The sequence below is a fragment of the Mixophyes fleayi genome, chromosome 2 (genome assembly GCF_038048845.1).
Source record: "Mixophyes fleayi isolate aMixFle1 chromosome 2, aMixFle1.hap1, whole genome shotgun sequence".
Lineage (NCBI taxonomy): Eukaryota > Metazoa > Chordata > Amphibia > Anura > Limnodynastidae > Mixophyes > Mixophyes fleayi.
Window position 1 is genome coordinate 134,724,553 of NC_134403.1, and position 15,837 is coordinate 134,740,389.

The 15,837-nt window shown below is 40.1% G+C and overlaps 1 protein-coding gene across 4 annotated transcripts in view; it reads left to right on the forward strand.

Annotated features, from left to right (window-relative positions):
* Nucleotides 1–15,837, forward strand: part of COL4A2 (collagen type IV alpha 2 chain) — a 218,390-nt gene that overhangs the window by 172,615 nt on the left and 29,938 nt on the right. For all 4 annotated transcript variants that reach the window (XM_075200005.1, XM_075200006.1, XM_075200003.1 and 1 more), the window contains exons 27-35: nucleotides 1,233–1,280; nucleotides 2,258–2,332; nucleotides 3,633–3,740; nucleotides 5,979–6,200; nucleotides 10,380–10,541; nucleotides 11,701–11,871; nucleotides 12,304–12,447; nucleotides 12,796–12,921; nucleotides 15,605–15,786. In XM_075200005.1, coding sequence (XP_075056106.1) covers nucleotides 1,233–1,280; nucleotides 2,258–2,332; nucleotides 3,633–3,740; nucleotides 5,979–6,200; nucleotides 10,380–10,541; nucleotides 11,701–11,871; nucleotides 12,304–12,447; nucleotides 12,796–12,921; nucleotides 15,605–15,786 — 1,238 coding nt within the window. The remainder of the gene's footprint in view (nucleotides 1–1,232; nucleotides 1,281–2,257; nucleotides 2,333–3,632; nucleotides 3,741–5,978; nucleotides 6,201–10,379; nucleotides 10,542–11,700; nucleotides 11,872–12,303; nucleotides 12,448–12,795; nucleotides 12,922–15,604; nucleotides 15,787–15,837) is intronic.

Sequence of the window (15,837 nt, forward strand, 5' to 3'; positions counted from 1 at the left end):
TTCAAGCCAGTGACAACGTTGGGTCCGATGCATGTTTTATGTCATGTATGAACACATCATCAGGAATAGTAAATGCTGGAGCATGTTTTGTGCCAGTATAGCACATACATGCTGTTTATACTACAAAAAGTTTGCACCATATTACGATGACCGATTTCATCAGGAAGACATTTGCCTGGTCACTTTTTAATGAAATTCATTTATTTTTGGGGCTTAATAAATAATTGTAACAATTCAGGTGAACGATGAAACCTAAATCTAGTAATTGCTGATGTATTGTGGGGATTAGAGTAAAACATACAAGCAGGGCCGGATTAACGGAATGGAGGCCCCTGGGCTAAGGGGGTCCCCTTTCCCCCGTGAGGCCCCCCCGTTAGCAAACTGGCGCTCCTGTTAGCCGACCGCCCCCCCCCCCCCCCCCAAGCGCTTACCTTCTCCTGTCACTGCAGTCCTCCTTCCGCGGCGTGCTGTAAGCTGCTTACTGAGGAGATCTTGTGACACTCTCGCGAGATCTCCTCAGTAAGGAGATTACTGAGCGCCGGAGAAGGAGGACTGCAGTGACAGAGCTCAGCATTGATCGGGCCGGGGGCGCCCCCGCCCCCATCCCGATCAGTAATTCTGCTGAGCTCTGTCAAGGGCCCCCTGGATGCCCGAGGCCCCTGGGCTGTAGCCCAGTTAGACCTCGGGTTAATCCGGCCCTGCATACAAGTAAGATGCACACTGATGGGGTGGTAGTGAGGGACACTGAAGGATTGTGTATTCTGTAAGGCATACATCATTTTACATATTTTCCGTTCATTAATAGCACACACATTATATAATATATAAAACTCCTGGAACATAAGAAGTATACGGCATACAAATGCCAATGTGTAGTCTGTCACACCCCCTGCTGGGCAGGAGTGGTAATGAAATAGTTGTGTTCTAATTCTTGAACAGCTTAGTTAAAATGCCTTTTTTAAGAGGTATTGCAGGCATTTATATTTACTAAGTCTATATTTTGCACTGCTACGGTAATTCAATTAGTTATTACAATGTGTAGCAGCTAAAAAAAAATACCAAATCTGCATTAATATAATAATCATGTCATTTTATTATTTATTTTCATCTTGCTATTTTGATACAGAAATAATTTTCTAACACAATATATCCGCTTGCCTCACTTGGATTGTTGTCACCAAAAATCTCAGCCTGTTCTTGTGACAGAGTTTTCATTCAATTTCTTATTACAGGTGACTGCTTCAAGTTGCCTGGAGAAGACAGTGAAGCGGGCCAAGATGGTAAGATGACCGACTATCAAAGTATGGGCATCAGGACACCAAAGTGTTGAAGCGTGTATATTTTATCATTTTCTGCAGTCGCCTAGTACCAGAAACAAATGAAAGAACCAGAAAGAAAAAAATGTAATGTTGTTTCATGTCTCTGCTAAGTATAGGATAGTCATTCTATACTTAGCAGAGACACGAAACAATATTACATTTTTACTGCCCCCTACCTAACATTTTTCACACTAGCCTAGTGTTTAGGTTTGATTTATAGAGTTGGCAAGAAAGTCTTGTGAGGTCATCATAAGTGCTGCTGCTCCCCAGAAAACCACCGACTGCTGTTAAAAAGCTGAATACCCTGAAACAACCATCCGGCATTCCATGACCATGGATAATATCATTCTGCTAACATTATACGAACATCTGGGATTCCGCAGGCTCTGCTTTCAATGCACAATCACTTTAATACTGCAGACATTGCAGGGGGTGTACACTTAATATGATAATATGGAACTACTGGTGACATATACATGTTGTTGAATAAGGTAACTACATGAAACCATAGAGCCAGTGCAGAATTCTCCAACCAGCAAGACATTTCAATTAAGCGAACCATAAAAATACAGAATTTTAGATGGGAATATTATTTAAAAGTCTGGTTGTGATGGCTTAAAACCCAACAGTGTATAATATCCATTCCGCAGTGTCTGTCCATTGATATAACCAGCCCCTTCAATAACAAATGGCAGTTAATAAAAAGCTATTAAGTCCAAAAGACCTCTAAAAGATAGGGATCACCACAACTGTCACCAAACACTAATGTAACAATGGAATATATTGCCAAGTTTAATGCATCATAACAGTACATGTTATTCATTTGATAGCAATGTGTTTGACATATGGATTACACAGGTTTCAGAAATATGAGAAACCAATGTTGTGAAAATGTAACTGCAATTACCTCTGACACATGACTGTACTATCATTTTCAGGTACTGGTTGTGTATTAACCCCACCACCTGCACCAGCAGGAGCCCCAGGACCTCCAGGACTACCAGGATATAATGGTATGAATAGTTTATTATATGCTCTAGTATGCAGGGTGATGCTTGTTTTTCAACCTATGAAAAAAATTAGTGTAGCAATTACAATTCAAGTGCAGTAGTCCCCATAGATTGTAAGCTTGCGAGCAGGGCCTTCTCACCTGTCTATTTTACCCAGTTTGTTTATTAGTTTACTGTGTTTGTCCCCAATTGTAAAGCGCTACGGAATATGTTGGCGCTATACAAATAAATGATGATGATAATGATGATGAGTAGTAGGACCTATTTTGATTTTTCCTTGTTAAGCACAATGGCCACCACAGAGAATATGCTCCTCCTATACAATTCTTGTACCCAGACATGAGCTAGCTTACAGCGAAGAGAAAGCTGCGGCACATGGCTCCCCATTGACCATGGTAATCAACCTCCGGGCTGCTCGGCTCATTGGTAGTTACCTCCAAAAAATATTTAAAAATGAATTGGAGCACTAACCCTGCCCTCTCCTCATGGCATGGCTGAGAATGTGGCATGAGAGCATTTGGCAGACTTGGTCCTGTATTTAGTTCTGCAGTAAGTCAATGTACTTTATATAGCACTTATGAACGTCTTTGTGGCTGTTTATAGCAGAGCAGTTCTGGTAATGGCAGAGCAGTCATATTTTTTTTTAAAAATCACCTTCACACCCAAAATCTGTATCCATCGAGATCCAACTGTGCTGGGAGAAACGGGGGGAGAAATAAAAAATAAAAAAAATAGATTACAATAAAAACAAAAAACAATATATGCTATGAAAAAAACCTTTGCAAAATAATTAGTATATTTGTGAAAGACTGACTTTAGAATTTGTTGTCACTTATATATCTTATACTTATAGGGTCTCTAAATTGCAGAGATTAACATTCAGTTTATAAACTTAACATATACTACTTACCTGAGAAGCTGAGGGCCGAATCAGTAAAAAGCATTGTGCCACAGAGTGCCTCCGGATGGCAGTAAAGGCACTCCAAGTTTATGTAGCATAAGATTTCTCTTCATACCTCATAGAGGTGTGCAGGAAAATCTACACAGTACCTGGAAATGTGCACAGCTGGACCAGTGACACATCACCTTGCATTGAACCAGACCCTATGAGTCTACATTATTACATAATAATCACTGGTGCACATTTGGAGTTACACAAAAGTGGGTCTGGGAAGAGTGTGGTTGAGTTTCTGTGCTGTAATTTCAGAAAAATCATGATTATTTACTAGGAACTTGTTGTTATTACATATGATTATATTGGGCACTTATGCACATTGTTTCTTGTTTGATTTTCTTACATTAGGTATAAGAGGTCCAAAAGGTCATTTTGGTGCACCAGGTCCAGATGGAGCCGGGGGCTTTAAAGGAGCCAGAGGTGACCCTGGTCCCGACAGCTTCCTGGGTCCAGCAGGTATTTTTTTTATTTTTGCTTACTACGACTGGGTGAACTGTTGGCTATTTAAATACAGTAACGAATACTGTAGGACTTTTACACAGTTATCTTTTCTGAATCTTACTAACTCAAATGCTATTTTATCTCACAATCTTTTCAATGCTCTTTAAGCCAAATTTCATCACTCACTCAGATCTCAAAACGATCTATAACAATATACTGTTAGACTCCTGTGACATTAAATTTGCTCTGTCCATGGAAATAGTTCTTTGTAATAAAACAGTTATGATCCATGTCCCACTAATTAAGGTAATGTAGGAGCATCATTTCCAGGATTGGTTAAAAATGTTTTCCACTCTCCAAGGTGGGGAGGTGTAAGAACAAAATATCCTCTTTCTCCCAGACCATTACTGTGAGATCCCTCCACTTGGATCCTCACTATTTGAAGTAGTTGTAGCTGAACACTATTGTATGACGTAGATTAGATGAGTGGAGGTAGGAGAGCAGCAGGGTGTCTAGACGCACTTACATCCAACATACTGCTACAGCTCACTTCAGTTTGAATGGTCAGAGAATGTTTAGCTCTTTAAGGATTTACGGTGGACAAACATAGGACTGGCCTGGAAAAGCCATAATATATGGCTGCTGCTGTACAGCAGGATAATGATATATTTATTTTAATTAATATTAACTTTTATATGTGAGTAATGTCTTATCCAACTCTCTTCTCTATCATGTGACTTTATTCTGTAGATTCCCATCCCCTGTGTTTCTTGTTCACAACACATTGAATAATTACCAATATTTGGATGAAGTTTTGCTAAGAACTGTAGAGATTTGGGTGGATGTATGTGTGTGTGATAAAAAGAAGATACAATCCACTGCAGGTCATGTCTACCATGTAATGTGAAAATGACCTCAATAAGGTCTATCTTAGACACTAATTCCAAAGATTATTAGAACAAGCAGCAAAACTGGGGCACATAGAGAGAGATAATGCATCTTCATAGGAGATTTCTATAACACAATTGTGCTACCCTGAAAGTTGCGGCATTGAATATCATTTAGTAAAATTGCATTTAAATTCAGGATTTACACTAAACCATAGGAATCAATCAGACAATTACTTTAATTGTCTAACTTACACTAGACAAATAAAGTTAATGGCAATGTTCACACATGTCTAATGACTTCACTGCTTCTGGGAATTGTAGAAGAACTGCAGAAGAACTTCCCTGGGGCAGATTCAGCAGAAAACTAGGTTCATATTAATTTGTCTACACTTTTTTCTTTTTCTTTTTTTTTCTTTTGTTACCTAGTTATTTTAAGGGAGAAGGGGGTGTTGTGTAGAATCATGTGGAGTTCATAATATCTCACTTCTGTTTCTTCTTATTCATTGATACTTAGTGCAAGACAAGTGGTAAATAAACCCTGCTCAGAAGGGGATAGCAACTCCACAAATCATCCATCACAGACCACAAACATGGCTAATAGCTGCTTGTTTTAAGAATAAAATAGCTGTATTATTGTTATTCTAATCTATAGATTTCACTTATGCACTTGCTTATGTGGAAGAGTTGTGTGCAGTAGTCTTCACCTAATAAGACTAGAAGAAAGTTATACTTTGCCATTCACTGGGTGGGCTCTGTGTGTAAAGTCACTTTTTATTTTCTAGATCTCTAGACTGGTGTGGCACGCCATTTAATTGAGTAATTGTTATACTCTATTTTATATGTACTAATCAATAATTTATTATCCATCCTATATTCATCCAAAATGGTTCTCTTGACATTATTGTTAATCAACTTATAAAAATCAAGAATCACGCATAATTTTATATTATTTAAAAAATATTGGGGCCATCAATGTGAAGATGTACTTGAATGTCAATATATCAGTATTTACACTGGGACTTATGACATATATCATTCCTTTTTGCCAAGATGATGCTTTCTTTTTTAGCTCTCACTTTCTTAATGTTGCTTCATGGCAGAAACTGTCACCGTCAAAATTATTATATGTAATGGATCAATCAATGTGCATAAAAATGTGACCAAAACCATTCTGCCAAATGCACATAATGAGTTATCCATGCTGGACCATGGTTAATCATGATAAGAGTCCTGGACTTTTATATTTGCAAATCCTAAATTAACCTTTTTTTTACTAATAGTTTATAGATAAATGTAATAAATTACTTTCCTTTATGTATTCAGTATAGTGTTGCTCAAGGCATTTCTTTTCCTTCTTATGCAGGATTCCCAGGGCGAAGAGGAGACCGTGGTAAACCTGGCCAACCAGGACTACCTGGGGCACCTGGTCCAGCGGGGAAGCCCGGTGTACAGGGATTTGACGGAGTAAAAGGTGGTTCTGGTGATGTCTTGGGAGCTCCTTCAGGATCCCCAGGGGATTTTGGATTTCCTGGTTTCCCAGGTCTAAAAGGCAAACAAGGCGACACCGGCATTCCAGGGTCCCAAGGTACATACTTCTAACAAATTACCAGGATGGTCAATAATGTTTTTGCTCCATTTCAAAAAGTCATCTCATAATTATTTTTTTCAACCCCAAATACCTTAAAGGCACTGTCCACCTTCTTGTAATTTGTAATATTAACAACAAAATGATGGTTACATTCTTAGACATGTGCCCATTGCTGGAAGCAGAGCTTTTGTACAGATTTTTCTTTTTGCTTCGTTTTACAAAGTAGTTCTTATGTTATTATTATCCTTTTTTATAAAGCGTGAAAATGTTATACAGCGCTGTACATAGGGGGGATCATGATACAAACAAATAACATACAATGACATGAAACAGAAGGTAAATATGACTGCTCAAGTGGTAATAATAAAATAATAACTGCAATAATAAAATGGTGAATAATCGCTTCATAAGGTAGCGGAATACCAATTGTAGATGGGGTGTCATCTGCTCTCCGGCCGGTCCAATTTTAATGTTTTCAGCCTGACCGTCTGCCTCTGGTCACATGCTACATACAGCCATGGCCAAAAGTTTTGAGAATGACACAAATATTATTTTTCACAAAGTCTGTTGCCTCAGTTTTTATGATGGCAATTTGCCTACACTCCAGAATGTCATGAAGAGTGATCAGATGAATTCAAATTAAATTCAAAGTCCCTCTTTACCATAACAACATTTCCACTGCATTTCAGCCCTGCCACAAAAGGCCCAGCTGACATCAGGTCAGTGATTCTCTCGTTAACACAGGTGAGAGTATTGACGAGGACAAGGCTGGAGATCACTCAATCATGCTGATTGAGTTACAATAACAGACTGGAAGCTTTAAAAGGAGGGTGATGCTTGAAATCATTGTTCTTCCTCTCTTAACCATGATTAGCTGCAAGGAACCACGTGCAGTCATCATTGCTTTGCACGAAAAAGGGCTTCACAGGCAAGGAGGATATTGCTGCTAGTAAGATTGCACCTAAATCAAGCATTTATCGGATCATCAAGAACTTCATGGAGAGAGGTTCAATAGTTGTGATAAAGGCTTCAGGGTGCCTGAGAACGTCCAGCAAGCGCCAGGACCGTCTCCTAAAGTTGATTCAGCTGCCGGATCGGGCACCACCAGTGCAGAGCTTGCTCAGAAATGGCAGCAGGCAGGTGTGAGTGCATCTGCACGCACAGTGAGACGAAGACTTTTGGAGGATGCACTGGTGTCCAGAAGGCCAGCAAATAAGCCACTTCTCTCCAGGAAAAACATCAGGGACAGTGTCACAAATCCGTTGGATATTTAGTGGATCCCTTGTATCTCTCAAATGATAGAGCTCATTCAGGGGCGCGGAATCTAATGGGTAGGTGGTGTTCGCCAGTGACCCCCACAAGAGAGTATGGATTTCGCTGCTCCTATCCCGCAGGTCGCGATTCCCAGAATGAGTGTTGGCAGAATAATAGGTGGAGCTTGATACAGAGGAGCTGTGACGATAAGTCAGAGGTGAATTACTGGCACAGCAGTAGTTCAAATAGAAGCAGAAGTGAAGAAGAACTTAGCTGATCCGTAGATGATAACTCACAGCAACAGCAGGTGAATTACTGGTACAGCGGCAGCTCAAACAGAGGCAGTAGTGGAGTAGAACTAGCTGATCCATAGATGGTAACTCAGAGCAACAGCAGGTGAATCACTGATACAGTGGCAGTTCAAACAGAGGCACTAGTGGAGTAGAACTAGCTGATCCGTAGATGGTAACTCAGAGCAACAGCAGGTGAATTACTGGTACAGCGGCAGTTCAAATAGAGGCAGTAGTGGAGTAGAACTAGCTGATCCATAGATGGTAACTCAGAGGAATAGCAGGTGAATCACTGATACAGTGGCAGTTCAAACAGAGGCAGTAGTGAAGTAGAACTTAGCTGATCCGTAGATGGTAATTCAGAACAACAGCAGATGAATTACTGGTACAGTGGTAGTTCAAATAGAAGCAGTAGTGGAGTAGAACTTAGCTGATCCGTAGATGGTTACTCAGAGCATGGCGAGTGAATACAGGTGCAGCAAGCAGTACTATTAGAGGCAACAGCAGAGAGGGATTTAGCTGATCCGAGGACATTTGTACAGAGCAACAGCAGGTGAGTCAGACCAAAGGAAGCCAGATCCTTACTGAGAATGAGTAACTCGAAGAACAGGCATCGCACAGAAGGAAATGGGAGGTTTAAATACTGCTCCAAAATGCTAGGACCAATGGGAACAGGTAGGAGGTCATAAGAGAGGGTAGTTGGTTGCACATGCGCAGAACAAGAGACCAGATGGTGGATGTTGAACCGAGAGTGAAGTCAGGACACCCTGATCACCGTTTATAGGAGGAAGGTAACAATGACGGTGCCCGTCCGCGGGACCGGCGTATGTGACAGACAGACTGGTATTCTGCAAAAGGTACGGGGATTGGACTGCTGAGGACTGGGGTAAAGTCATTTTCTCTGTTGAATCCCCTTTCAGATTGTTTGTGGCATCTGGAAAAATGCTACCATCTGTCCTGTGTCATGCCAACAATAAAGCATCCTGAGACTATTCATGTGTGGGGTTGCTTCTCAGCCAAGGGAGTGGGCTCACTCACAATTTTGCCTAAGAACACAGCCATGAATAGAGAATGGTAAAGCATCCTACAAGAGCAACTCCCAAAAACAGTTTGGTGAGGAACAATGCCTTTTCCATCATCATGGAACACCTTGCCATAAGGCAAAAGTGATAGCTAAGTGGCTCGGGGATCAAAACATCAATATTTTGGGTTCATGGCCAGGAAACTCTCCAGACCTAAATCCATTGTCGAATTTGTTGTCAATCCTCAAGAGGCGAGTGGACAATACACCCCACAAAAATTGTGGCAAACTCCAAGCATTGATTAGGCAAGAATGGGCGGCCATCAGTCAGAATGTGGCCCAGAACATGATTGACAGCATGCCAGGGCGAATTGCAGAGGTCTTCAAAAAGAAGGGTCAACACTGCAAATATTGACTCTTTGCATAAACTTAATGTGATTGTCAATAAAAGCCTTTGACATTTATGAAATGCTTGTAATTTTACTTCAGTATACCATAGCAACATCTGACAAAAAAAGTCTAAAAACACTGAAGCAGCAAACTTTGTATAAACCAATACTTGTGTCATTCTCAAAACTTTTGGCCATGACTGTAGATGTGCCTGGAACCAGATAAGCAGGCATAGGATCCTGCCAATCTACTCCAACTGTGTTTAAAACACAATTGAAGCATTAAGGTTGCAGCCACCAGTCGGCCAGCCAACCAACATTAAAATTGTCATAAAAAGCGTCATACCAAGTAGCACACTGATAGGTGAATGGCCAGCTCCTTCCACCAATCAGAGTAGTGGGAGGTCTCCACACTCTGCTTGGTGAATGGTGACTGATTCCAGCCAATCATGTAGTGCAGGATGCTGTCACGTGGCCTGTACAGCACACCAAGAGATAGCAAGGGATCACAGTAGTGATAAGTAATTTAATTGGATCAACCACACAGATCTGGGTGTGATTTTTACACCATTAAAGAATAGAGAGAGGGGCATGCTAAACTTCCGATCACTAAAATAAGAGCCTAGACCGACCTTGTCAGGAAGGTGTGTGTGTGACTACTGTAAGGTAAAAGCATTATTAGCCACCAATATTAAAGCAGCCATTAGCCACTGGCTTTTTTTATATAGTACGGTATTACAAATTCTGAATGTTTCAATTTATTACTGCACTTAAAACCCATACATAAACATACTCTGGTGCTTTGTAATACATTGTCAATATTACAATATGCCATGAGCAGTTCTGGCATTAATCTGTGAATAATGCTAATGTTTCTATATTCTTTTCCTTTATAGTCATTTATTGTTTGTTTTGGGTTTTTTTTTTGCTGGAATTGATTAAAATAGCTACCAAACTGGCTTGTTTTTTAATCATTTCTAAATTCATATCTTTGCACTATTAAACATTATACTGAGCCTCATTTGCCATCCAATATTTAACGAACCAGATCTTATTTACTCCCTCATAAGCATAAGTAGATATTTCCTCATTCTACTCTACCTTTCTATATGCAGGATTGTTACTCGGTTCATTTGCAATTTATTGACTAGTTAATCTGCTTTTCTTCTTGCTGTTGATTATGTACTCTGTTATTCATCATAGTTTCTTTTACTTTTATTAGGTTTTGATGGTAGCCCAGGGAATCCTGGTTCAAAAGGTATTCAGGGTGTTGCTGGAGTTCCTGGACCTCCTGGCTTGCCAGGATCATCAGGGAATGGTGGATTTCCAGGAATGCCAGGAAAACAAGGAAAGCCAGGCACAGTGGGATCCCCTGGACTTCCAGGTGAGAGTGCAATGTTATACATTTCACTGGTAAATCTAGTGGCCACCTTTCCAAACTTCTAATACTAGACAAACAATTAAATTAATTTTGAGTATTTCTATTTTTATGTTCTTCATCATTACCATGGATAGGACCACTGTGTTTTAGTTTATTATTAATATTCCGTAGCATTATACAATTGGGGAACAAACGGTAATAAACCAAGCCTGGGTATTACAGACAGACAGAGAGGTGAGATGGTCCTGCTCATAACATTACACTCTATAGGATAATAAATATCAGGGTCATCTGCTAAGCAAAGCCCTATCATGTAAGTGCAAGCATATGATATACTATTAATATAATATGCTTTGCTAAAATGTCAATAATTTCCTGATAATGCAGAACAGTTTTAGCATAATCGGGGAACATCCCAGGAGTATGTTTGTATAGGTTGCCAAAATGACTGATTAATATATCCAAATAGCATATTTCAGTTTTGCATCTATGTAACATTATACATAGTAGAATACACTAAATAACCTGGGGCCTGATTCAATAAGGATCTTAAATGAAGAGGTATCTTATTTCAGTCTCCTGCACAAAACCATGTTACAATGCAAGAGGTGCAAACTAGTTTTCTGTTTTGCACATAAGTTAAATACTGACTGTTTTTTCATGTAACACACAAATATCAACTTAAAATTTCAGTGTACAAATAAGCTATCAAGTATTTGTGTGTTACATGAAAAAACAGTCAGTATTTAACTTATGTGCAAAACAGAAAACTAGTTTGCACCTCTTGCATTGTAACATGGTTTTGTGCAGGAGACTGAAATAAGATACCTCTTCATTTAAGATCCTTAATGAATCAGGCCCCTGGAATGTAACTTATATTCCATAGTTACTTAGCATATTGTCTGCTCCCATATTGTAACATCAGTAGAAGATGTCTGCCTGGGGACAAGAACAGCTTGAGATTACCCTGACCATGAAAAAATCTTCCATTAACCTGCTTTCTGTGCAGTTATCACAGCTTAGTTTAATGACACAGGTGAATACATAGTTGTTTGTGAATACATAGTGAATACAATGTACAAACAAACATATATATTGTAAATTCAACAGAGAAAAACTAGTCTAATTATCTCCTTGTGTCCTTGTAACATTTCAAACACAGGTTCTACTGGACAGAGAGGGGATGAAGGAGAACAAGGGCAGCCTGGACAATCCTGGATTAAAGGCCAGCTTGGAGAATCGGGAAATGCGGGGACTGGTGGTATAAGGGGAAGACCAGGAAATCCAGGCTTTCCTGGTTTGCCAGGAATGGATGGACACCCTGGTGTGAAAGGTAAATAAAAGCTAACTCCAAATGACATTTTTTAAACATACTTTGGAAATCATAAAGACATGACCAGTAGAATTTGTGTGTTTAAGATAGGCCTACCGCTGTTTATGTAATTGACTGGGATAGAGTTGTGGATCGAGCACACATCACAAACATTTCTCCTCCTACATGTTCTGTGTTTTTTCATTTAATACAGTATTCCGTAAAAGACATCCTTCCTAAACCTCACTGAAATCATTAGGGTTTTTTATGTTTCAATAAAACCCATTGATTCTATTCTTTCGTCTAAGTGATTGCTATTAATCTCTGTGACTCTTTCTTGGTACAGACCCTGCCTTATTCTTTGTTGGTTTTCTTCATTTTCAAACTGAGCAAAATAAGTATTTTCAAATTAAAGATTATAAAAGCATTTCTCATTAATCACCTGTAAAATAGGCATAAAAGGTTCACCTGGTATGGCTGGATTTCAAGGAATGAAAGGTGAGAAGGGAAGGTATGCAGGAAGAGGACCAAAAGGACAGTTTGGCAACCCTGGTGCACCAGGAATACAAGGCTTTCTGGGACAAGTAGGCACAAAAGGTAGTTTTCAAGTTTACTTGTTCGCTAACAATATATTTTTGCTTGATTGCGAGTTAAAATGAAAGTTTATTTTTAATAAACATTTTTGTATTGTTGACAATTATATGTATAAATGTTTTCACAGAACGAACATAAAGGGTTTGTGGGCAACTTTAAATGTCTCTTTGCTAATTACTTTCAAAAGCTGCAGTCATTATTTAAAGTAGGAGCATATAGATTCCCTGTAATGCATTTTAATTCATATATAATTGTATTAGCTGACAAAATGGAGAAAAAAACAAAGTAAAATAAATATGGAACTGCCATGGGTATAACCTTTTAACTCTGATTATGATTGTGTATTTTAAGGTGAACGAGGTGAAATGGGCCCACCAGGACCTAAACCTGAAATCAAGCCAGAAATGCTAATGGAGATGAAAGGGACCAAAGGAGATCTCGGTCCTTCTGGATTTAAAGGATTTAAAGGCCTTAAGGGTAAGGATGTTGAATTTTCCTGATAATCTGTCACATGAGATGCATTTGGGGTCAACTAAAAATAGGGAAGCTCTATTAGTCTGTAGGTAATTTGAAGATGGGCTTATTTTTTAATGTGAACTTATCTGTATAGCTATTGCAAGGTTTTATTGTGACACTATTTCATGTAGAATTGGATGCATTTGCACCCCAAATGTAAGAAGGAAAAGATGCAGGCATGGAAAAGCACATTTACATGTATATGTTCAGACGGACATATCCAGCTCTACAACACTAGCAAATGCCCCAGGTTTACATCAGGTGTAACAAGTGTGTATACATATGCACCACAATACAGTACACAAAGCATATGGATAACATAAAGATGTGGCTTAGTACTATAGTAGTTTATAGTATAGTTGCATTACCCTATTTGTACATACGTTAAGTAATATTGTATCTGGACAATGCTATTAATAACTGCAAAAGTCAAATTTTTTATATAAACTATATTTAGATACAGAACCTTAACTAGGTCAATACGGGCGGTGCCATCGAAACGGGGGTGCAGCAGCCACCTGCTACTAGCCTCTGTGCCCTGGCTCCACCGAAGACCACAGATTACCGGTGCTCGGCAACCTGCCACTTCCACAATGGTGCCCGGCACCTGGCTCCTGTTTCTGCTCCATGCAGCATTGTGACATCATGATGCTGTCAGACGACTTAGAGTGTCCGAGACTAGCCACCAGCCAGGAGCTACAGGACTGCGGCTCCGTGCAGCATTGTGACATCATGCTGCTGTCAGAGGACTTAGAGGGTCCGAGACGAGCCACCAGCCAGGAGCTACAGGACTGTGGCTCCGTGCAGCATTGTGACTTCATGATGCTGTCAGAGGACTTAGAGGGTCCGAGACGAGCCACCAGCCAGGAGCTACAGGACTGTGGCTCCGTGCAGCATTGTGACTTCATGATGCTGTCAGAGGACTTAGAGGGTCCGAGACGAGCCACCAGCCAGGAGCTACAGGACTGTGGCTATTTTGTCTGTTTGGTCTAAAGTTACCAATCCTATAACCTTACAAACAAGTACATAATAGTACATAGTAATTTGGCTGTTATGGTAATCATGTTATCTATCCCTTCCACTATTACCCTGTGGTGCAGGAACAGAGTTTTTCAGGATATTTGTCCCTAGTTTTGGGTGAAATGTGATATGTGGTCATCTGATCCTGAGAGCCAGAGGATCCCGCAATGTTTCTAACACTTTGAGCAAGAGACCTTCTCTATTGCTTTGAGTGGGCTTATTTCAGATTGTGAAGATCCCTCGGATTGGTGGGAAGCTTACAGGGGAGTTCCGCTGTCAACACCACTAGCAGTTTAAGAAAATCCCATTTGCTTATTTGTGCTTGCACCTAAAAATAAGTGGAGACTTTACGGTATTAACGGAAGTGCGTGCTGATTTCCGGCGGCACATCGCACATAATTGAATCTGTCCCTTTAGGCCAGCTGGGCATCTCCCACATCGGAGGTCTGGGGGCAGGGACAGACTGGGCTGGGGGCCAGTGGGCCACCTGCATTGTGTTTCCTTTAAAATGTTCCTAATCAGGTACTGAGTCGAGTCTTGTCCCTGAGCTAAAATTTGTCAGCCCTCCCCTGTCTGGGGGAATGGAAGTGCCAATTTTTTTTATAGAACTTATGTCAACTAATTCCACCAAAACTAAGCTTTGGTTGTAGGTGGAATATTTCCTGCATAATAATTTTGGATATCTCAGCATTTGCTGACTATGAGCAACCTTGCGTGGTCTAGCGCTAGTAAAGCACTAGTCCCATCCACAGTAGGTTGGCCACGCTCACTCTGCAAATGTCACTCCCACAAAGATGGGGGGAGCCGGTGCCCTGGCAAGACAGGGCACTAAACTGTCTAGCTACAGCACTGTTTAGATACAAACACAAATACTAAATACAAATTAGATTAAATCCTAGCATCTATTGCTGTTCCCTTAAAAATTAAATTAAATTCTTCTCTCCTGCCGAAGTCTAAATGGAAATATGACTACAAATAGACAGCAACTACTTCATATATTATAGTAGTCACATAATGCATGAAGTACTCAGTGAGATGGGGCAGTACACAATTAGCCAATCAGAAGCGGACAATCATCATTACACCAGCCCGCCTGCAATGGCAAGAGATGCATCTCCTGACAGGTGTATAAGCATATGCGTCCAAGTCTGTCTCGGTCGCAGTTATATGAACACACACTTAACTGTTCTCAGCCTACACTCTCCCGCCCCTTCCCTGCTCAGTTCCTGTGTCCAGTGTAAGATGCAACAAAATCTGCATATGAATGTACGCATACACAGGTTTGATGCATATGCTCAGTATGGATTTGAGTATTTTATGCAAAAAAACCAGCCAAAATTAAATAGACTTGTGTCCAACTCTACATGAGCCCCTATGCGAACTATATAGTCAGTTGTATAGCGCTGTAGACCTGTTGACTGATAAATAGACACATCTGCATTTATTATTCATTTATTTATTTACTATGTTTTACTCAGTAATCATTACTCTGTTGATATGTATTATTATGTGTTGTACTGGGTATTCAGTCAGACTGTGCACATAACAGTGTAAACATGGAACTACTAGTGTGTAAATTAAATGATATCCTCTATTAAAACGTTTTATGTTTGCTATTCTTCAGGATTAAAAGGGATGCCTGGTCATCCTGGGCAACCAGGTCAGTCTGGCTCACCTGGAATGCCAAACTATGAAATAGGCGATAAAGGAGAATCTGGACATACTGGACTCCCTGGCTATCCAGGAGTTCCAGGCCAAGTCGGTCCACCAGGCATTCGTGGATTTCCTGGTTTTACCGGTCCCAGAGTAAGTTATTGTTTTGTTAGGAATATAAATAGATAACATAAATGTAGTTGG